Raw genomic sequence first — 25,804 nt, forward strand, 5'->3', positions numbered from 1 at the left:
AATAATGAATTCATACATTAAGTCATGAAGTAAAAGTCAATAATTTAATCTGGTTAGGAATTGTCAATTTAAAAAAATAATGAATAAATACAATAAAGATAATGAAATCAGCCATATAAAATAGCTATATCTTAATCGCAAAAAATTTCTTTACAACTAATAATTTTGTTCTTATTGAATTCACCAGCCATTGTAGTATATTTTAATTTTTTAATACTTTCCCCCACTATTTTAAGAAATGCCAGAAGTGCTCCGAAATAAAGGAGATATGCTAACTTCCGGATGCCTTTATTCCATCAGCATCTTGTGATAATTAACGATAAATGCCATTTTTTTTGGTAATTAAAATTTTCCAGTTTAGAGGTAAAGTAATTTGTTCTTAATATCAATGAACTAAAAAATGCTACAGGATTTATAAAAATATTTTCAGAAATCACCTTTGAATTATTTTCAAGCATTATTTTTGAAAGAAAATGTACAGAAATAAATAATAATAATAAAAAAAAGGAATTTTTAAAAATATATATATTTTTTTATTTATATTTGTATTTTATATTTGACACTCATTTTAAGTACTTCAAAAACTAAGAGGTATGAAAGAAATTCTTTCATTTTAGTAACAATAAAACGCTTTGTTACAAATACAATTTATACAAATAGCACCTTTTTATGGATGAACAGCCATAGTAAATATATACGAAAACACAGATAGACACTCTAAATACATAAGATTAAAAAAAAATGATATTATGATGCTAAATTTAAAAAACATATATACAAATGTGCACCATATATAATAAGCATAGTTAAAAAAAATTATCCATATTATTTAACCCCATATGGTATGGCGATGAACAATTATATCAAGTATATTTTAGTTTCTTAATATTCTTTCAAGAATTTAATGATACATTCTCCACTTATATTATAATATTTCAATTAGGAAATAATCTTAACAATAAATTTTAATTTAAAACTTAAGTTTTTAATCAATTAAATCTATATTAAAATAAAAAAATTCTAAAATAATTTTTTTATACTCATTAATGCATATTTACATAATTTCTGTTTAAAAATAAAAAATTCTAAACCGTAAGGTTAAAATGTATAAAACACTGTATTAATACTATTGCGTACATGAATGTACACGATACTAGAAATAAAACATATCTTAACATTTAAAAATATTTTTTGTTTAAAACTGTTTTGGTTTATTCTGATAAACAATTACGAAGCAGTTTTTGAGAGTATGGAAAGTACATAACTGCGTATATTTAAAATGTTAAATGTTTCAAAGTATTACAAAGATATTGCGCAACACTGTACATTAATCTTTTATCCTATAAGTTTTTAACTAGAATGGATTAAAATCAATCCATTTTTAAATTCACACTTTTATATGTTGTTCATATAATAATGTAGATTTCTCGGAATCATATACATTTATTTTAATGTATATTTATTTTACTATGTATACCTCCATAAATACAGATGTCTTCAATCTCTGTTCAAAATCCACCCCTTTCCTTAATGTGCATTAAGAAAACCCAAAAAATCTAATTGTTATATATATATGAATATACATATCAAAAATATAACAAGAATAAATCTACTTAGATAGTTTTTCATTCTTGCATTATCCATACTATATTTCCCCCAAAATTAATGCAAAATTTGGTATCTTATAGATAAACTTTCTTTAAAAACTTTCAATGCTTATTTAATAGATAGCTGAATGCTCTAAGTTTCCAGCAAAAATCGTTTTATGCAGCTATTCTGAAATTTATCTTACTTTTTGAAACCTGATTTGTAATTTTTTTTTTTTTTTTAAATTTTCAATCTTTTTTTTTTAAATATATATATTATACGTGTGAAATTGAAATTAAATTTATAAAAAGTTTAATAAATACATAGAAATTTAATTTTTAAAAAATTAGATCCTAAAATAAAATTGCAAATACTGCAGGAAAACATAAAAACTTACCTATTAATTTAGCCAGAAACACATCAATGTTTAGGTAGAAAATGAACTATAAGTTTTGAAATTATAATTGTGAAATAAAAATTGTTAATTGATATTGACTGACTGAGATAAAAAAGAACTTAGTTTTATTTGTACTTTATTTATTTTATGCTTTTTGAAGTAATTTAAATTACTTTGTTAACTATTTCATATAATAATATAATTCTCATAAATTACTTAATACATCACAATACTTGGAAAATGTTCATTATAAACTGATTTTGCACAAATATAAATCAAATTTTTAGAAAGATCAAATTATAAAAACCCAAATATGTATATACATGTTTTTTTTACAATGTTTTCTACAAAAATTAAATGACCTGCATATTATGCTTAAAAACATAACTTGGAATAAATACTGATGAAAAATATTCCTAATAAATGATAGAATATGACAAAACACTTTTTAAATGAAGAAAATTCCACATAAAGCATAATATTTGATAATAAGCAAAATATTAGCTTTATAATTCACATTTCAAATGATTTTAAATGCCACTTGAACTAAAACATTTTTAGCAGGCGAACAGTTATCTTTGGTTCTTTCAGCTTTCAACATATTTCCAAAATTTTTTTTCATATCCTTCATAGACATGACTCAAAAGGACTCTTCGTCTGTTATCACAATATCTATAAAGATAACAAAAATAAATTCAGTTTATTAGCCAATAAACTGATCTTGTAATAATATTGACAAGCAGTGGTTTCAGAACATGAAGGTTAATGTAAACAAACTTTTATTTCTTTTACTTTTTGCAATAGAACAGTAATTTTCCTTTTGTACAATAATTCAAATGATCTACATCCCATGTATTTGTTGTAAATTGCTTTCTTTTGATGAAAAATACATATTTGCAAGTTCTTATCTCTAGATAGATATTGAAAAAATAATTTATTATTAAAGCATTAAGAGATATAAACTAAAAATAAACCATTGTAAATTTTCACACAACAAATTCAATGATTATATCTTAAAAAAGGTCTACATATTATTTTTTTCAAAACAGTAGATTTTATTGAAATGAATTAAACGATACTGCTTGAAAAATAAATAAATAAAAATCTATCTTAAAACAAATTTTAAGTCTTCCACATTTTTTAACTGATTCTTAATTTTATTATTTTTAAAATTATTTTGAACAGAATCATTTCACTGAAGTATTCTGCACAAATTGTTTTATTATATGGTCTAATATGTATAAATATATATAATGAATAAGAAAAAATTTCTAAACAGAGTAACACACAGTCAAAATTTATTCTTAAAATAACTTAAGATCTTTTTCTCTTTAACTTAGAATACAATATCAGATTTTTTCTTTTTAAAAAAGAAAATTTATTATCTATACTTTTAAAAAAATTGTATGTACATCTATGATGCCCACACAAATTCATAAAATTAACAGCTATGAAATTTGACATTCAGATAATCTTAACTGTGAAATTTAAAGTTCAGGTAAAAGATATATTCATTATTTTGTTTTATTTGGAATAATTATTTTTATATATATTTACCTATAATATCATTTCTGTCAATTGTAGGAGGGAACACACACACACACACACACACACACGCACACAAAAAAAAATGCACCATCTTATATTATTAGATAAAAAGGAACCTGCCTTTTCAATGTAATTTGATTTGAATATCTGTAACATATTGAATTTTAATAAATTTTTAAAAAATATAATCATTTTTCAGGAAAAATTTTCATAATTAAAACCAAAATTCCTAAATTTGACATTTTACTTCCTTCCTTCCTTTCTTTTCTTTCACCACCCTTCAAATTTTTGGTGCTAATAACTGGAACATCTCATCTTAATATCAAAAAGGGATACTGGTTTTTTTCCTCTATTTTTATTTTTAAAATTATTTTTAATTTGGTGTTTTACAGATGAATTAAAATATTTTCTTCATGGAATTATACGAGGAAACTGTATTTCTGTGTTCATTAGGCAATGAGCCAAATAATTTTACATAATTGAAATTTTAATTCATCATTATTGCTAAGTTTTATATTTTTTTTGTTTCTTTCTAGTCTTCTTTTCTAGTTATTTCTTTGTTCCAATTTTTTGTTTATTCTGCATTTTAACATGAAACAATTGTATGAAGAAAAATAAATTGGCAAATTTAATACTATTCACTTTGATTTCTGTTAGCCAATTTTATTTGAAATGTGTTATTTCTTCATAAATTAAGATTTAACTGACATTTCTAACATCATGCGTAAACATAGTGAGCATTTCTAGAATAATATAAAAAGAGGTTAATTACAACTACTAGGATTTTTTGGATTATAAGAATTTTAGAAACTGTCAGCAAATCTCATATCTGAGAATCAGCTTTTTTTAAAGAAAAGATTTTATTAAATTTTATAAAAGTTATTTTGTTAAAAAAAATAAATAAATACACAAATAAATAAAAAATGAAAAAAAAAAATCAGAAGTGATAAAACAAATAAAAAATGAGTAACAAAAACACCCTAGATTCATTTAATATAATATTTTAAATGAGATAATCCATTACAGGAAATATTAACAAAAAGATGAAGACAACACCTAAACATAAATTTCATGTAATAAATAGTTAACAAAAGTGGTTCTTGATTGTTTTAAAAAATCTCAATACTAAAATTTTATCATTTTATTATAAACAATGCAAGTGGAATGTGCAATGTTTTCAACAAAATAATAAATTTAATTAATGTAAAACTATTTTTGATTGATATTTAATATTCTTTTTACAATAAATATAAAATTATAAATTTATATTTATAAAATATAAACCTAAATTATAGTATGAATGAACCAATACATTAAAAAGGAATTCATCTCTATACAGAAATTACACTTTAAATATAACAACTTTTTACAAATTACATAGACTTATCCTGGACTTTTTGTTTCAAGGAAAAAACATTAGCAACATTAATGTCACGTTCTAAGTATTCCGACAGCTTCTCAACTGCATTCTGAAGATCATGCTGGTTGGCCTATTGAAAAGAAAAGATAAAAGTAGGTAAAATAAAGGAGGTAAGATAAAGGACAAATAAAATACATACAGATATGTAAAACACTGCTACATCTTATGATCATGATGCATAAAATGTTTAATTCATTGTGGAGGACATATATTCATAAATAAGACAGCTATCATTTGAATGCTAATAAATTTTGAAACATTTTCAAATACCCCCTCTTACCTCCTAAAAACTTGAAAAATTAATTAATACAATTTTAAAATACATAAAATTACAAATGAATTTTTCTTTAATTTTGTACATGTATCTATATTCAAAATTAATAGTATTTATAACTCTTTTTTCATATAAAAAAAATAATTCAAGAGAGTTTTAGTAGGGGGAAAAAAAATCTTGAAGGAAGGAATTTTAAGAAATACATTTTGGAAGTCACCAATGTAAATTTTTCTCACGAAATTCTTTTAACTATCAGAATTTTCTGTAAGAATGTATCATTTTTATTGCTAAATGTTGTTCCTCTTTTTATGAATATTTAACAAATTTTTATAAAAAATTAACAATTTGACTACATCTAACAAATCTAGCAGAAATTGAAAAATCATACTCCAAATTTAAAATGAACAGACTTATGAAATAATAATAAAAGAAATACTAGGATTTTTTTACCACTAAAACTGAAAAATACTAGAATTATCATTATCTTTTCTTGAAGGCAGTAATGCTTCAAGAAATGCACTGTCTTAACTTCTAATTAATCAACGTTCTAAAAACATTTTCCTGATCCTTCAAACTGAACTGTAACTTCTGAGTCGCATAGAATATTATTTTTGAAACCAACAGAACCAAAATACTGTCTCCACAATTCCTTAAAAATATATATATATATATACATATTAGTTCTGAATGCTTCCTCATGCAATTTCTTGCTCTCTGCAATCCTATATAATATATTGCACCATATTTGTCATAGCATGGAAAAAGAAATCTGGACTAAAGATACAAATTGGACAAATCCCTTGAAATTATAAAGACTGTAAATTGTTAAAGATTCTACAACTGTTCTATCAAATTATGTTTATATATATATTTCTTAATTTAATACCAATTAATTTTCTTTCTTTTTTTTTTAAATCTTAAATTAGGCCATGTTACTTTATCCTAAAATTTTCTCATATTTCTGAACCAAATGCCACTTTTTTATTTTATTATTTTGAACACGTGCTCAAAAAATTGCTGACTATAATTCTCAAATTCAGAGCAAAGAAATAAAAATACTAAGCAACAGTTTCCTGCCTAAAATGACTCAAACTTCCAAAGATTCCCTTTCTAAATTCACTCATATCAAAGAATTACTTAAAAGAATCTCTTAAGAAAAGAACCAAGAGAAAATTTCACACTCTTTTCTTTTGCGTCTGTATGTAAACAGCTCTGTTTCATCATTTCTCACCATATAAAAATCATGCCTTCTAAAGGAAAAATACACAGAAATTCTATACCAAATTTATCTTCTTTTTAGCCACTCATCTACAAAACTATGTTACAATAATTGACAGAGTAACCAACTGTCTTAAAGAATTAAATTATTAAATATGAAATTAAAATGCAGTTTCACAGAAGGGGTAAACATCACATTATTTCAGCAATTCTCTCCAATGATTGCACAAGCGTTATCTTTGATGTTGAGCGAAACACCGACTCCTGGTTCAATGCATATGCACAGTCCTAGCTAAGCCATCAAGTATATTCCCAAGACATTATATTCTTCAGGAACTCTTGACTACAATGCATGATATAGTTCTAGGGATGTTTGGTATTTTTTGGAGAAGAAATATCCATTCTTAAACTCTTTCCAGACAAATGTTGACAAAATTAATATGAATTTTTCATTGTAATAATTAATCCTCTCTCTTATCATGTTTGTGTTTCCATGCATTCCAAGTTGTTGCGCTTCAAAAAATGTAATTGTGATTTTTTTAAACATGCTTCAAAATTTCACAAATTTTTGAAAAAAAAAAAAAGTTTACAGTGTAATAAATGTGTTAACAGTTTATTGTTTCCCTGAGTTCAAAAGTGCATCAGCAAAAATCTGCTTTCATAAATGGTTGTAAAAGATTAATCTTTTTTGTTTTTTCTCAGACTTACACACACACACACACATACACAAAAACGTTTACAGATCTACACAAAACATACATTTTCAATGATTTTAATAGAGAGTGACTACTACATCTGACAAAAATATTATAAAAGCTAATATCTTGAAAATAATAATAATAAATAATAAAAATTAAAGGGCAATCTTAATCTCAAATAACTGCTGATTAGTTCATAAATTAGAATTTTTAAGATGGAAGTTTACAATATATATCTATTCAGTGCTAATAACAGGTCTATTAGAGGCAATTCTATTGATAAATACCAGATAGAAGGTTTTATACACAATATACACTATGTATCTGCAGGCTTTGGTTATTATTTAATAAAACAGTAATATATCAAAAATCACTGAAAAAACTGAACTGTTGGTATCTTTTATATTTAGAAATAGTATACTTAGCAAATAAAGAAACAAAAAATAACAGATATAATCTTCAATGAATTTAAAATCAATTTGAAGCACAAGAATAAGCAAATGTAACTTTGATGCAGTTATTATTTTTTTTTTTATTTAAAGTCATAGCAACTGATTTTATTTTTCACAAATTTCAGGTTGTCTAAAGTTTTATATATCTTGGTTCAACAGTTACTGATGACAACAGCATAGTCAAGGAGATTCAATGTCGTCTAATGAATACAAATAAATCCTTTGATGGATTAAAATGATTTTTTAAATCCTCATTACTGTCAAGAAATGCAAAATTTTTACTATATAAAACCTTAATTAGACCAATACTTACCTATAACTCAGAGACCTGGACCCTGACCAAAGCTGGAGAAAATAAAATAGCCATTTTTGAAAGAAAAATTCTGCGAGTCATTCTTGGTGGGACAGAAATCAACGATGTTTGTAGAAGAAGATATAGCTTTGAGCTATATGAAATCTATAGAGAGCCAGATGTTATAAAGTTGATAAAAATAAATCGGATAAACTGGGCCGTTCATATATTTATATTCCATATTAAAAAAAATACTTTTACATAAACTTCTAACAAGTAGGAAAAGGAGTAGATCCAAAATGAGATGGATGGAGTCAGTGGAGACAGACTTCCTGGCTATCCAAGAAAGAAACTGATGCACAAGTGTCAAAAACAGAATGCAGAGGAAGGCACTGGCCCACCCCGGGCTATCTAGCCAAATATGATGATAATGATGATTTTACTTTTAAATACAGCTGAAATAAAAAATAATGATTAAAACTAATCCTTATAAAGATAAATCTCACCTCAAATATGGCTGAATCATTAGTTTTTGTTAAGTAATAAGCAAATACATAAGTATACATCAAAGTCTGACGACATTCACATAAGATGCGAACAGCCTTTTTTAGGAACTGTGTTTCATTCCAGGAAATATTAATATGCTGCATATCTTCCATATTTTTTAGCACGGTAGCATACAGCTTTTAGGAGAAAAACAAAATACATTTATACCATAAGCAGACATAACAAATTCATTAATAAAAGTTACTAGAATAAAAAGAGAATTAAATAACCAAAATAATAAAAAAATAAGCAAAATTATATAACCATATTTCTGAGATAACATATCAAAATAATTTTTTTTTGGAAAGTTTTTCACTAGAATTATGTCTTTTGAGAATTTCATGTGTTTTAAATCTATGTTTGTATATGCATGTCAATACTTTAATATACAATGCTAATTTTACACTAACTTTAGTAGATAATGATAAATTGTTTTCTTATTCAATGTCTAGAAAAGAACACACTTTGCATGGTAAATATATGCAACAGCTGCCACAATATGCCACAACTGAATTACCTCTGCATATTCAAAAATAAGGAAAATGCATAAACATATAAATTATTAAAGAGTTTCTTATAAAAATTATTAGTGGAAATAAAACTCATTATATAAATAATATATATTTCCACATATATGCTGACAAATCTCATACAAAAATGTAGGTAGGTATATTAGGTGTAAGCAATAACATGCCAAACATAGCACTTCTTAGTTTTATTATATGTTTCTTAAGTTTAAGAAAAATTAAACTCAAATAAGTTGTTTTTAAGTTATAAGTTATTATTAGTTAAATTTGTTGAAATGAATTATTCATTTTGTGAAACCGCCAAGCAGAATGATTTTAGAATTCCCCCTACAGCCATTCACCTGTAGTTAGAAATTTACTGCATGTGAATTCATCTTCCTTCTTTTAAACAAAAACTAAAATGGCACAGAAAATAAGACATGCACAAATACAATAGATCAAATACATGATAACATATGAATGGGAAAAAAAGTTAGAACAATTGTTGTTAACATCTGGTGTTTTATGACTTAATTGGAAATTATTCTACATATTTTATCTACTTGGCAATATTTTCATCCTTAATTCAACATATTCGAATGTCACGGGATTTGTTTAAAAATTCTCATACACAAATTTTGAATTTTGGGTAAATTTTTGAAGAGAGAGAGAAAAAAAATGCACTTACAGCTTATATTTAAAAATATAAGATAAGTGGCTTATTTAGACAGACTCAGGCAATGCACATTATAATGTCACTCTTTTAATAAGATGGACAACTTATTTTTACATTTCAGCACATTTCTGTTAAAAATTTATTATAATATTCTTCATTTCACAAATTTCATGAATATGCACTTGTTTTTATATGACCTCAGACTGACTGGAACCAAGTTTAAACACAATATTATAGAAACAAATGTACAATTTTATATGTAAAGTAATAATTGAGAAAACATAATGAAACATATAAGAACATGGCCAATTATATTTAATTAAGTGTTAATATTATCCTAATGTTTTATCAGCCATGTAATCTGTATATTTTACTAACTTATTAATTTGGCAATTAGGAATATATATATATATATATATATGTGTGTGTGTGTTATTTTGGTTGAAGCAGAATGCAGGTTTGAAGACATAGGCAAGACATAGTATTTTTAATTCTCTTTAATATCCATCTTGGGGATGCAATTTATTTACAAGCAGACACAGTGCGGCACAAAAGCAGAAGTAAGAAAGAAGGGCCGAACAAATGATCACTAGTCTTATATAACCTAAGATTTCTGGCCATGTGCCAATGTGGTAACCTTTGACACCTTTTCAAGGGCATAGAAGATATCACTTTCATTTGATACATAGCATTGATGACATTTTTACAAAGGGATTAATTAAACCGAAAGTGAAAGTGGAATTGGATCACGAAATAAGAGAATATTTTTAGAATGAAGTTATTATGGGCTAAATTAAGATAAAGTTTTGGAAATTAATTTGGATTAAATTAAGAGTTTAAAATATCATTACATATATATATCAACCTGATATTGTCCTTAAGCAGATGTGTAGTCTATCTAGTTCAAAATCTGCTATTGTATACCAAATTTTTAAGTTGAAAGAAATCTAAAATATTTCTCAGAAAAAAAAGTCTGCATATTTTTCAAATTATATAATTTAATTAAAACTGTATTTATATGCTGAAGAAGATCAAATTATTTGAATTAAGTTTTTCTTTTTTCAGATTACTAAAAAAATTTGATTATAGCAATTCATTTAATATAAAATGAAAAATATAGAACAGATCCATTTTGAGTTACTGAAATGAAAAGAGATTCATTGAAATATTTATTTCATTTTAAAGCAACACCAGATCTATTTTAGAAAAGATTAGTAAATTTAAACTGTGGTCAAATTACAAAGCTGGAACAACACCATCCTAAGAATTTTTTTGCTCCATATCAAAGAGGGCATTTGACCCTGACAAATTGAAGGTGTACCAAACTCACTTATATGGTAGTTACAGAATGGAATCAGGTTTTGAACCTGGAATCTTCTGGTCCTGAAGCCAAGACCTTACCACCAGGCACGAAGTGAAACACCACCATAACGGGCCACAATGGCCCAAAATGAAAAAAGAAAAATAATGTTAAAAATCAGAAAAATATTTGGTGATATATTTTCTTGAAATGGAAATAACAAATGAGTGTTTCAAACTTACCTTATTTTCAAATTTCAAGCTCTTAACATGGTTCATGTAACGATCATAGTAAAAAAGATATTTATTAAGAGCAGTTTTTGATTGCTCTTTACTTTTAGATATTTCTTCATTGTAACGGTTACAAGTATCCCTAAATAATAAAAAAAAAAAGAAAGGTGTAATTTAATTAAAAAAAAAAACATTTCTAAAATATATTTCATCGTCATTTAAATATTTGAAATAATGCATAATTTAAATAAAGAATAAAGAAATCTTGATACCAAATACAAGCAATGATGACTGAAAAATTGTGACAATGAAGTTCGAGTTTTTGTCTTTTATTTTTCCATTGCGCTTACGATTAAGAATATTTTAAATTATTTTTAGATTATTCAGTTTGCACTCATTAATTAAAACCTGCTTATATTAATATACATTTCCATATCAGTATAAACTATTTGATTATAATCTTCTTGAATTCATAAAGTAATAACAACAAAAGATAATATTAATGAAATTTTAATCATTTTATTATAAAAGGTATTCAATCTAATATGATTTAGAAATAGAAAAAAATAACTTTTCATATCATCTTCTACTTGAGAATATTTTATTAATATCCCTTAACTAAAGAAAAAAAAATCAAATTAAAATTATCTTAGTGAAAAAAGCATAATGAACTAAAATTCCACTTAGATTAATGAAGTCAAATCAATAACACAAAATAAAATATTTCATTTTTTTAAATTTCAAAACAATGACATATTTTATTTAAAACAATACAATGATACATTTTTATCCAGAAATTATAGAACTACTATACTTACCATTGGAATTCATGACAATTCCAAGCACGCAAGCAAAGCCAACAAAATTCAAACTTGCAATTTTGATTTTTACATAACATATGATTACAACCTCCATCTTTTTCTATCCTGGCATTACAACATGGGCAACTCTGTAAAATTTTAAAATTTCTGGTTTAATTCCTTTTTTTCAACTGAGATGCATACAAAGATACTTTTCTTAAAATTGGGGTACAGATTTATCTAATTTCAGCATAACATGGAAATTTTTTTTTTAACTGCAGGATAAACCAAACAACAACAAAATTCTTAGAAGTATGAGTATAGTATCAGTTACAGCAGAACAAATTATTTTTTAAATGATATACATTGCAAATATACATATATAAAGGAATTTAACAAACATAAATATATATCTAATCAGTAGATATAAGTATTATAAAGGAATTTCAAAGCAACTTCATCAATTATAAAACTCCAATTTCAAAGTAATCTGAGCCAAATTGAAATAAAAATTTAAAACTCTAAAAAGTTATTGGTTTTTTCCCCCTCCAGTTAATTAATTAAAGTTTTTTTTTATTTGTTCTTAAATTACTTAAAAAGTTCTTTTCTTACAAAAATAATTGGTAATTGTTTTAATATTAATTCAAAGAAAAATTTTAAATTCCTTATAAATTATCAAAAATTAAAAATAATACGTTTTAAACTAGTCCTTTTTAAATTATAGACAATAACGATGAGTATGCAAGTAAAGTATTTCTTAATAGCAATTTATTCTATATGAATTATATATACTCTATAACAAAATGTCCCCATTAAATATATTAGTAGCAAGATTACACCATAATTCTTTTAAACTGTCTAATTAAAAAACAAAAGTCCTATATACAAATAATAAACTAAAACTAAATATAGTAATTGTCATAAAAATGTTTGTAAATAGTTATAAATATATGCTTCAATCTGCACCACAAATGTCTATTATAACCAATTAAGATCATTAGGTCTATTATTGTCACATATCTATTATTTTAAATATTATTCCTTTCAAATTAACTGAAAAATAATGTTTATTTTACTGGAAACAGATGACCTAGTGTCACAAATGTGATGTTAAAGAGACTTTTACAGAGATATTGATTAATGAAATCTTAATTCCAAAATGAAAGGCAATGCTTATCGGAAATCAATTTGATGTTTCGATGTTAAATATGTATACTTAGCAAATATAACGTTTCAAAAATATCTGTTCAAAAAAGTTAAAAGAATTGCAATTTTTTAAAAGTTAATACATAAAATTAGAAAGAAAATATAAAAAAAAAAAAACCTTTGTATTGGCAGCAATCCAATTCAAAGTTGCACTATCATCATGGCACTTCTTTTCCCATTTCTTTAGTAAATTACATGTAATAGGAGCATGCCAATTTTCTGAACATTTAAAACTGTAATAAATCAGAAGATTTAAAATACAAAAATAACATATATATGTCGTTGATTAATAAAACATTCCATTTCAAAAGATTTAAGAACAGAGAGTTTGATTTTTGCAATTAAATACAGAAAGAAAAAATTAATACAACAACAAAAAATTAATAATAATCACTTGCCATTTCAAATGCTCTAAATGAATGACATGAAAAAAATTACAATATAAAAAATTCATATTTGGCAACCTTTTACTTACAGTTTTATGATATATTAATATTTTTTTTATTAAATATTAAAAGATAATAAAATAAAATGTCATATTATGAGCCTCAATTATTAAGCAAATCAACTAATAATGAAAATTACATTAATTAATTTAAAGTAAAATTATACAAATATTTATGTTGATAAGAATATATATATATATATATATATATATATATATATATATATATATATTAGACAAGTAATAATACAAAATATAAAATCTATTAATTACACAAAAGTTTTACCAAAAACAATGTCCACATGCACAAATAACCGGACGAGCATCAACATGTTGCACTTTAATAACATAACTGCAACCTGGTTGTGGGCAGTGATGCAAATGGCGATTGCACTACAGCACAAGAGAAAAAGAGACGAAATAAAATAAAGCAATCAAAAGGCTATCGGTACAAATATGTTGTACTAACATATAAACATATTTATATGTAATATTTCAACAAGATTAAGAAATCTTTAGTCAGATTTAGTTTTTGTACAATTTATTTTATATTACATGAGAATTCAGAGTGGTAGGCAATTATATTATAGCAACAGGTATTATAAATTAATTAAAAATTTTCTTTAGAATATCCCTTATTTAAAAAAAAAATCTTAGGAGTTGTAATTTTATTAAACATTGTAGTAAATTCCCTTCCTACACTTTAGCTGCCTTTATGAAAACAAATCTACAATATAATATAAAATAAATTATTAAATTAAAATCTCACTCAGAAGATATGTTGTGGACTATAAATAGTTATCTTAAAACCATCAATCAAAATCATAAGGAATAGCAACAGTTGTAATTAAGATACAAAAATTCTAGAAATGTGAGAAATTTAAATTCATAGCCAAATTTAGCAAGCATGAGATGCATAAATATGATGGGCCATAAGGAAAAAATTAACTCAAGATTACAATTATACAAGAACCCTTAAATATATGCCATGAATATATAAAAATTCTTTTCAAGAAATTGTTTGCAATCAAATAACCATTTTTAATTAATAATATTCTGCTGTCAAATTATCAACATATTTATAGTGTAGTGTATATATGGGCAACTACAGTTATCACATTGGGATTTGATTGGTTATTGATATTTTGTGAACTATAATGCTTATTAATATTTTGTTTCAATAAGTTTTCTGTACATCAAAAAGTTTAATTTACATGAAATTGAAAACATTTTGCTTCATGATTCTTAATATTGAATGAATTTCCAGATCAGAAGCAGAATTGGTAATCAAAATTGTATGAAATGACAAATCCATTTTAAAAAAATGTGCATGTCGATTAAAAATAATTGCTAATAATTAAAATTATTAATTTATAGTAAAAAAGTGTAACTATAAACAAAACTATACTTACAACAATAAAATTATTGGTGATAAGATGTTGATATTTTAATTTCACTTTAGGATCATCTAAAAGATTCCTGAAAAGAATAATCAAAGAGAACTATTTTATTTTATAGAGATTTAATCATACACCATAATTACCAAAAAGCATTTATACTTATATAAGATTTTAAAATAAGTACTTACATAATAGTTTGGTCATCTACTAATATATCACACCCAACAGCAAAACAGGGAATAGACTGAAATTATATGTTTGAAATGTTTATATAATATACAATACACATTTCTTGAAATACAATAAATATATAAAATAAAACAGAAAAAAATCCTTATAAATCTGTTTTTTTTAAAACAAAATATTAAAATTTATGATACCGAATAATAATCATAAAAATAATACCAATATAACATTCAATAAATTTATTTTTAAATGTACTTCTTTTTATATGCCTTAAGATTTTTTAAAGAAATAATTACTAGTAGATTTAAATTTCTAAAGAAACATAAAATTTGGTGAAAACTAACAATGGTAGCAATTACTGCATGTCAACATGAATTCTACACATAACAATAATTCACCTTTCCTCTGAATAATTTCTCCATGCTTTTTATTCAATTTGAATAAATTAAAAAGATTTTTTTAAATCATTTTCTTATTATTTTATTTATCAACAATTTTTAAGTCAGTAACATTCTGGAAGCCAAAGTCCTCACAGTTTTATTTCTAATAGGTTTTAATTTCTAAATAGTTTAGTTTAATTAGTTTAATTTCCAACATTTATTTCTAATAATGAACATATATTAGAAAAGTATTTTTCTAAAATTAGGTCATTATTTTACTTATTTATAGTAATTAATATAATTTAAAATCATTAATGAGAAAAAGTCATAGACCTTCTTCCACATTTCATAAACACTGAATACAGCAGAATAGATAGAAAGTTGTGTTCCATTTTATTCACTAATAATAAACAATAAAATCTCTCAATATTAATTAGTTATTAAACTTTAATAACTAGTTAATAATTAAACTAGTTATTAAATTTTTTACCAAGTTGTAATTTGTAGCTTTTTATGTACAAAGATTATTTGATTTATTTCGGTATGAATAATGTAATGAATGTATGATTCAGGAGGAGAAAACATGTTTACTAAATATAACTTGTCAGGTGAATGAGTATGACAGATACAGATATAAAACCAGCAAGAGTAGTCTTCTCAAAACTTTCTCAAATACACTCTAATAAAGGTGATATCACAGAGAATGCCTTACATGACACTGAAATACAATTGTTACAAAGCATTTTTTGGAGTGAATTTAACGTTTTTGCTGAATTTATCGCGAGAGCCTTGGTGAATTTTTGTTGATTAATCCCAAGCATGTGTTTAATAGTATACAAAAACTGAATTTGTGTTTAAAATTGTATTTTTTCTACCCATGCGAAATAAAAATTTGACACAAAAAAACACTTATGGCCACAAAAATGCATACCAAATTTCTTAAATTGAAGTCACTGCATTTCTGAATTGTTGCGTTTGCATGTTTTTGAACTTGCAGATCAACAGTTGGTCAACCTCTTGTTGGATTTTGGTTAAAATTTTAAAGATGTTTATTAAATAAATGCTAAATTTGTGCACTGAATTTTATTCATCCTGCTCTCTTCATTTTGTAGTTATTGTGTTAACTTATATTCAAAAGCCGGACAGACAAATTTTCTCTGAACAAATTTTTCCTCAAAATTTGATGTCAAGATCATATACAGAAATTTAAAACATGGAGATTCGTCAAAGTCTCAAGTTTGAATGTTTTGACCATTACAAAACTCTCCCTATACTTCATACACAAAAATTGATACAACTTCATATACAAAATTTTTTTTGTCCAGATTCAATTACATTTTAAAGCACATTTTACAACAATAATCATTACACCAAATCATGCTTTATGTTGTTTTGTACATTCCATGCTTTTTTTTCCATATTTGATTATCATATGAAAGTTTTATTTTATTATTTTTTTCTTATTCAACAGTGTTTTGTTTAAAGCATGCTTTTAATAATTTTTAATTACTGTGATAATTATAAATAATGTTTAATTTCAGAAGTAAGCAAAGTAAAAAAAAATTAAGCTTGTTTGCCTTTAAACACTTTTATAGAATCATTTTTTACTACCATGCAAATCATGAAATGTATTCTCTAGTATATGCAAAAAGAAAGCATGTTACTGGATTAACTGAAATTTAATCATTTCCTATTCAAAATAAAGCTCAAATTTTTAAATAGACAGAGAGGCATAAAGAAAATAAACTTAACTGTACAAGGCTTCTAACACAGCGTGAATTGTATGACCAACAAAATTTGAAGTTTAAAAATATTTTGCTGAGGAAACCATTATAATTACTTCAGGTAAATATGATTCATTTGAAATTCTACATAATTTTTAATCCAGATAAATTAAAAAATCACAAAGACAGTCAGTTAACAAAGATTTGACACATATGAAATGGGTTGACTGAATATTTCATGATTTATTTGTTAATCTGTTATTATTACTAAATGTTTATATTCTAATGTATAACATTATGTAGTGTAAGTAGTATTCAAAATAAAATTCTCAATTTAAATGGCAGTCAATTTGTGTATTAATTATGGATTAAAAATTTCATTTCTGACTTCATTCATTCAATTTTATATCATGTGTCTTTTAAACAATTCTCATTTTAAGGAATAAGAAAACAAGTATAAGAATATGTTAGAATTATCACTGTGTATTTATAATTTTTCCTGCATTTTTCAAAAATTTAGAGATCTTTGTTATTCAGTTATAAGGCTAATAAATAATTAATATAACATAAAATTATAATATTAAAAATTCAAATAGATGATTTTGACCAAAATAATTGTTATTAACTGAAGTAGAACAAATCATTACTAAATTGAAATTTCATTTAAAAAATCATACCTGAACTTCACCTTGTTCTATTATTTTTGTAGTTATATATATTCTCCAACATTCAGTACAATACCTATGGCCACAAGCTAAACTTGTCATCAGCTGGAGAATAAAGTACAAATAAATTACTAAAAATTAAGAAGCCTTTTTTTTATGTTAAATGAATTCCACATAATTTATTATATCAATTATATAATTAATTGTAAATTTATTTTAAATTAAATTATATATTTCACTAGCAAATTTTTTTGTAAGTTAAAAAAAATTGTATTTTTATATATAATTCAGTAATGTTAATTGACTATAATAAAATTACATATACAAAAAATAAATACACACCTTGACTAATGCCATTACTTAACTTTAATAAACATCCAGAAAGCAAATATTACATTTTCTTTTTCAGAAACTAGAAAGCTTTCAATAAGAATTTATGAAGTTTCCAATAAAATAAATAAATAAAATTGTAAATCAGGATATTATCAGAGTAATTATCACAATTAGCTAAAATAATAATAAAAAAACCTATTAATTTTTGTAAATACCTTAGTATAATCAAAGATATATTGCAAACATATTATTTAAAAAGTAATAATTAAAAGGGAACTTACACTAAATGGTATTTTTCTATAACAAATTTCACAGAATTCATTGCTTTTGTTTGTTGATTTCTAGAAAATAAAGAAATTTGCAAACTTTATCTCTTAAGTAGAAGTTCAGTATACTTTGTTTTACATTTTTTAAAAATGAAATCACGGGGGGGGGGGGGGGGGGAATCTTTGAACTCACACACACATATTCTTTTTTCATACTTTCTGCTTTGACTTAATATTTATTAAAATAAAAACTATAATAAAAAAAATTCTAATTATTTTTCATTAAAGTATGTAACAAGGCTCTGTTTTATCTGAAAGTTCAGTTCTAATGATAAGCTTGAAACATGATTCTTTTTTGTTCAACAGTAGTATTTGCCAAGCATAAATGTTGATACAAAATATACTTTTCTTTTAGAGTAAAAACCATCAGAATGCGCACACATTACAGAGTATATATATATTTTCCCCTTTATCTTTACTCAGTAAAGCTGTTATATTTAATATTCTTTATATGTATTTTAACTAATATCTACCAAATAGCAAAATCTAGAATTTTGGAAATGTCTAGGAAGATAGCATGAATGATTTTCATTGCATTTTTTAATATATAATGCATATATAGAATGATTTAAATTTTTTTCTTACAAGCAGTATAACTGCTGTACCAGAAATTCTTTTACCTTTCCTTATGGGCCGGTACAACTGCTGTACCAGTGATGAGTTAGGATTTCCTTGTACAGAGTAAACTTTCCAGCAATACTCTAATTGTCCCCATAAAATCATTTCCCAACTGTGCCATACCCCATAGGGCCAGGAGATTTCTGCCAGTAGAAGTTTAAAATTAGTGTTGGCACTGGCGAGTTTTCAGACCCATATTTTGACTACATTTTTTCCAAAACAGTCTTAAGATGCATGAAATGAATAAGCGTAATTTCATTCATGAATGGAATGAAATAGATATGGAATTGAATTGCTTTTTTATGCATTCCGTAAATCTGTAACATCATTTTTCCCTTCTTAATATTAATCTTTAAACAACGAATGCTGACCTATATCGAAAATTCAAGCAGGTTCAAGCTTTAGGATGATATTTTCAGAAAAATAACTAAAAACCTTTAAGAAATAAAGCAATTTATTTTTTAATATAATATGGACACAAATATAATATTAAGTTTAAAAGTAGTAGTTTATAAACAAATTACCAATTATATCGACTTATACTCATAAATTAACATATGAGAAATAATCAACACCTGCATATCAAATTCTAAGTAAACCATATTCAATTTTAATTCTTTGAATTCTGTTTTTAAGATCTGATAATTATTTGCATTTTAAAAAGTTTTTGGATTGAAAAAAAATATTTTAAATTCAATAAACAATTATGTTAAATTCTAAATATATTTTTCAAAAAAGCGATATGTTTTAAATAAATCTAATTTTTATCACAAAATTAAATTTTAAATGTGCCTACTAAATATTAAATCATAGTACGAAAGCTATTATTTATTTATATTGCACAAGTTATGAACTATATTAAACAAAAACTAAAATCAATTTTGCACACAGTATATTAATATTGAAATATTCAATTATGCTTTTAGTCTATGGAATAACCTGTATGATATGCAAGGAAAGAAGTGATCATTTTTAAATAGAAAATATAAGGAATTAGTCTTAAAATATTATACATAAATCATACATCATTTGTAAAAAAATTATTCTTTAGAAATATAAAAATAAAATGAAATTCACAATGCAATGTTGAAATTTTAAAAGATAGAAATTTATAGTTTCAGCAATAACTTTGACATTTAATAAATTTCTATTATGTTCCACATTTCAAAATAATCACAGTGGAAGTTTCTATTCATATTATCTCTTTAAATAAATTATTATAAAACTGATGAAGTTTTGTTTAATTAGCCAGAAAAAGTAGAAAATTTCATAAATTTATTCAGCACAATATTTAATTTCATAGTGATGCCTGCAAAATTATTAAATTACCAATTTAGGGAGAAAATGAAATAAAATTGTGACACAAAGCCATATGTAGGTTCCTGACAAAGACAAAACTGAAAAAGAGCAACCTGTTTGCTAGGGTGGGGAAGATAACCCATTAACTGTATAGGTGGTTGAAATCGAAGGGGACATTTTCAACAAACATAATTAAAATAAGGAAAAGGCATTTTTTAGTTTTTCTCATTAAGGGTTTGCAGTTGAGGAATTTTTCAGAGTTTGATTCTCATAACCTAAAGCTTAAAATCTTGAAACTTCTTAATTGAAACCAGCATAAAAGAATCAATTTCTAACAATTAAAAAAAATTATTTAATCTTCCAGTATAAAGTGATATTAAATATTTATTCCATATCCAAACATTATTTTAATAGTTTTCTTGATTTTATAAAGTCTGATTATTTAGGGATTACAACAGAAACAACATATATTAAAATATGTAAAAAAGAATTCTTATAAAATTATGAAATACTGTTATTTTTTTTTCAAATACTGATGAAAGTATACATTTCTTTCAAAGTTTAATAACACTTTCCGATTTTCTAGCAGATATAGATATTTACCAATTTACTCCTTGAATCTGCTATTAAGGGATTGACAACATGTGCTGCTTTAAAGAGACTGTCAGGATCTCCATCATAGTATCTATGAAAATGAATAAAGTCCATAGAGAAAAAGAAATGAATCTGATTAAGGATTAAGACCAGACAAAATTAGCAAGTATTTTTTTGATGACTCAACAAATATTTAAATTTTCGGGCATCAAAAAGGTAATGATAAAGATTTTCAAAATTAACAGCTTAAATATTTTATTTAATTCTAAAAAGTATTATTTTAAAAACAGTCAATACTTTTAGTTATCGGAAGTAGTTTAAATGCACTTAAAAGATTTATATCAGTTATTTTACACAAATAATAATAAAACTGAATACCATGATATGAATCATGCATATGACATTTTCATATAATATGTCAATAAACTTTCCTCCATTTTTAATATGTTGCTTAAAAATATTTTAAATTGATTTAGAGGCTTACCTATCATAAAGTTTTTCTGCGTCCCAATTAAAATGACTCAGAAGAATTCTGGTTATAGTAGGGGGAATCTATAAATGTAATTTATTAAGGAATTAAATAAAAAAAACCATAAAAGAAAATATTGAATCTCCACACATATTATTTAAAACATGAAAATAAGCATTAAGTATCAATGTAAAGTTTCTCATATTCTTTTCCACTTATAACCTGTTATACCATTAGATTAAAAAAAAAAAAAAAAAAAAAACTTCTTGATATCTTGAAGTTTTTTCATGATCAGATAGTATTCATTCTTCCACTAAAGGTACAACAGCTCTATCAGTTATGTCTTTAATTTTTTAAATATATTTCATAGAAGTTGATTTATAGTTTTAATATTTTATGCATTACAGATAAAAATAATTTGTTTATCATATCATAGTTCTGGTTTTCAGATGTGAAAACATAGTTGCTCAACGAAATTTGAACATGAACCAAAATTTGAACTTCATGATCCATGCTGTAGTCACTAATTTGGGACAAATTACTTAATGTGAAATATAAAATGAAGCAAAAATCAAGACAGAAAGGTTTTCTAGAGACAGTCAAGGCTGTTATAGCTACAGACCATTCTTTACTTAAAAAAAAAAATTCAGATATTGACATTTTTTAAATTTAAAAAAAAATGAAAACATTATTTCTTAAAATCAATTTTTTAAGGGCTATAGGGAAAAGTTAGGAGGAATTTCATACTTTTTTTTTTAATTCACTAGTTTAGAGAGTTAAAGTATGCAGTTTATAAAAATGTAACAGGATATTATATATATTTTTTAATAATACCAGAACAGCATTTATTTTTTAAAAATAAAAACAGCAAAATACAAACAATTTGTACTATTAAAAATTATAACATTTATTTGCATAGTTAAAAATTATAACATTTTTGTCCTACACCTCCCTCATACGAGGGTGACATGGGACTCATACAAGGAAGGAATGGGATAAAGTTTGAGAAAATTAAAGTGAATAAATATTGTATTTTTATATACTTTTCGTTCAATGGTTTCCGGTTTTCGACATACCAAGTAGGAGCTGATTTTGAAATCTACAAAATTTTTATTTTCTGTTAAAATCACTTTAACTGATTGCAATATGTTATTATTTAAAAAAATTTTTTCTTCTTTTCTTTCTGGATGCTTTTTCTTCCACATCTGTAGTCCAGAAAATAAGAAGTCCCCTTTTAGAATATGATATAACTGAAATTCAAGAGCCAAGCTGTTGGACCAAAGGACATCAAAGTGTATCATTTGTACATAAGTTGTATAAATCCTGTTCTTTTTCTTGTTTCTGGGCATAATAAAAATTATGAGTAATTAAGTATACTTTGGTGGAGTAAATACATAAGATTCTTCATTTCAATCTGTAACTGCTAATCTTAGTATGTAGTAAAATATTCTATCCAATGGATGGATTACACAATTATGTTTGGTGAATCTAGGGTTATATAATTCTATTTTCTTATACTATTACTTTTCTTGACTTGGCAAACAAATAATTTGCAGGCAGTATTGGTCGATTGAAATTTCAATTAAACCTGTATTGCATCACTTGATATTCATAGTTCCATCAATAAAGTATTTTTAAATACTAAATGATGAGAGAAATTCATACTATATAATTTACTAGTTCTACTGAATTGTATGGATCTTGGTTCTATGGATAAACCTCACAAATGGAATCAAGTTATATAATGTCAAATAGTTAGTATCAGTTAGTCATTAGTCTTTCATAGTTAGTCAAGTTATAAGCAATAAGATACCTAGATCTGATTGAATATGTTAATTGTCCAGCATCTGAAGCAAAATGAAACAATAAAGTTCTATTAAAGTTTATGTACATAAGCAACTTCCCACCTCATCAAACATCCAACTGCATGAATGTAGAAATTTCATTTTCTTATTTTTTATAAAAAATCGCAAAGCTGATTCTAACATTAATACATTTACACCCCATTTTATTTAAATCATTTGAGATAGGGTAAAACATAATAATAAGAAAATTAATGAATACCAAATGTGATTTTTCAGCATATTGAATAGATTGCTTAACTATCTTATAGAACTTTTTACAAAACATGCAATAAAATAAGAAAGTAAAAAAAATCATTATAACATTGCCAAAAATATGAAAATAGATTAACAGAATGCTCATTACTAAGTTTTCAACAATGAAAGAATAACATTCATAACATATTTGCAGAAATAATGAAAACAGTTCATGTGTTTAAGAAACAATAAAAAGTACAGTTTTAAATATTATATATCTGTTTCATAGAGTGCAAATACAAATAATCTTCTTTATTAGTAGTAGAGATTATTTCCTTTTAATACTTGCATTATATAATATTTATAGTTTAATAGTATGTATTCATTTTTTTTTTTTTGCTTGTTTAGTAAAAACCAATTATTTACTTATTTCATTGTTTCATATCTTTTAAGATAAAAAAGTAAAATGTGAATGAAATGTACCTACCCACAGCCATCTTATGCCATAGTGTAAGCAAAATCTTGTTAATTTTGTGGTGTGTTATACTTGGTGTAATTATTCATACTTTTTTATTGCTTCTGAAGCAACAGATAAAGGCATTTTATAACAATATTTAAACATTGGTTATAATACATTCAGGCTTAGAGGAGAGCAATTATCATACTTAGAAAATAGATATTTTAAATGATACTTTAAAGACATAGAAATGGACAACAAAAGATTATCTATTAGCTAAGTAGTTTTGCTAAAAGCCACTTCTAGCTATTTTCAGTAAAATACAATCATTTTGAAGAGAGTTTGGTGTGGTAATAAAAATAAAAAAAATATTACAACAAATAAATATATTTCATATGGCAAGACAACAACATTGCACCATATTTAAAATATTGTAATCAGATCATATAAAAGATTTCAGTTTTTATTTCTAAAATTTTTAATTAATGTTTCATTGATACACATTTAATTTTAAAAACATTCTCAGAAGATCAAAGCCATTCAATTATTTTTCAAAGACTCATTTATTAAAAATTATTTGACAATGTATGATAGCTCTAATTAAGCTAAAAAAAATCAAGAATAGAAATAGAACTTTAAATTCCTCTCCAAATTGTACTAATATATTTACTCAAAATTTATCCATGAAAGATGAAATCTTTTACTGTTTTTAGTACTTATAAAAGAATATTGTGCAGAGTTAATTTGCATATTTGATGAGAAAATATGCATTGAATTTTACTGTTACAATATTTTAAAAATTATTATATTAAATATATTTCGGCGCAATATTATCTTGAGTATAGTATTATAAAAAGTAAGTAAGCAATAGCCAACACAAACAAATATAATTATACATTCTTTTAGAAAAGCCAGTAATGATAAATAATAACAAATAAATAACGAAAATCGCAAGAATAAGAAGCAGAAATAATGAAGTATAAATATTCTAACAATCAGTAATAACAGAGAAAAAGAACAAAAATGTTAATACGGTGTTTTACCTGAACAACATTGTTTACTTCTTTGATTAATTCTAGCATCATGTCTACAACCTCTGCTGTAGAAAGAACACTATATGGGTAATCATCATCATTCTCTAATTTGCTAGGATTTGAAAAAAATTCCGAATCCCAACAAAAGCATCCCTCTTCTCCATTAGCATCAGTTTTCGAATCAGAATCATAACAAATATCACTTTCTGAATCCATAGCCAATCATACGATATATTTTCTCTAAAAAAATAACTATACAACAACACTCTTATGATTCCTTACACCATAAAATTTTTTCACATACATGTAATAATTTTTTAAATGCAATCATACATTTAAATGGAAACCGAAATTTATTTAATATGGGTTTGTTATGTTGCCACTTCAAGTTTTCAAGTTATCATGCTTACTGTTTAACCTTTCTGCCAAAATAATAAATTTAAATTGTGCATGCTTCATTAATTTGGTAATTATAGCACGAGAACAGAAACTACATTATATAAGCATATTGAGAAAAAAAATTTAAATAAAATAAGTAATAAATATATTCAAACACTGTGCAATATCTAGTGAATGTGAAAGTAAAAGCTGAATGTTTGGGCATTACTCAGATATTTATTAAAATCAAATTTCGCACTTAATTTTGTGAACAAGTTTAATGCGTCTGTTCATAAAATGTATTTCA

General features: G+C 24.5%; 1 protein-coding gene across 4 annotated transcripts; it reads right to left on the reverse strand.

The window, feature by feature from the left end:
* Positions 1 to 1,052: 1,052 nt before the first annotated feature.
* Positions 1,053 to 25,470, reverse strand: LOC129976085 (E3 ubiquitin-protein ligase arih1-like). 4 transcript variants are annotated; one of them, XM_056089461.1, is made up of 15 exons: positions 25,129 to 25,470; positions 21,605 to 21,672; positions 21,130 to 21,211; positions 18,565 to 18,624; positions 17,963 to 18,055; positions 15,184 to 15,239; positions 15,008 to 15,074; positions 13,882 to 13,988; positions 13,269 to 13,383; positions 11,963 to 12,093; positions 11,157 to 11,286; positions 8,393 to 8,569; positions 4,910 to 5,022; positions 2,777 to 2,894; positions 1,053 to 2,656 (listed from the first exon to the last, which is right to left on the reverse strand). In XM_056089461.1, exons 1-15 carry the CDS (start codon positions 25,333 to 25,335, stop codon positions 2,648 to 2,650), a joined length of 1,533 nt encoding a protein of 510 aa, XP_055945436.1. In that variant the 5' UTR covers positions 25,336 to 25,470; the 3' UTR covers positions 1,053 to 2,647. The 4 variants fall into 4 exon arrangements, 2 of the variants coding, with proteins under 2 accessions (XP_055945436.1, XP_055945437.1); XM_056089462.1 differs by lacking the exon at positions 2,777 to 2,894 and having other exon boundaries at positions 1,057 to 2,656; XR_008785083.1 differs by lacking the exons at positions 1,053 to 2,656; positions 2,777 to 2,894 and adding an exon at positions 7,908 to 8,051 and having other exon boundaries at positions 4,921 to 5,022; positions 8,142 to 8,569.
* Between the last annotated feature and the right edge of the window lie 334 nt (positions 25,471 to 25,804).

This window comes from Argiope bruennichi, chromosome 7 (assembly GCF_947563725.1).
Source record: "Argiope bruennichi chromosome 7, qqArgBrue1.1, whole genome shotgun sequence".
NCBI classification, from domain to species: Eukaryota; Metazoa; Arthropoda; class Arachnida; order Araneae; family Araneidae; genus Argiope; species Argiope bruennichi.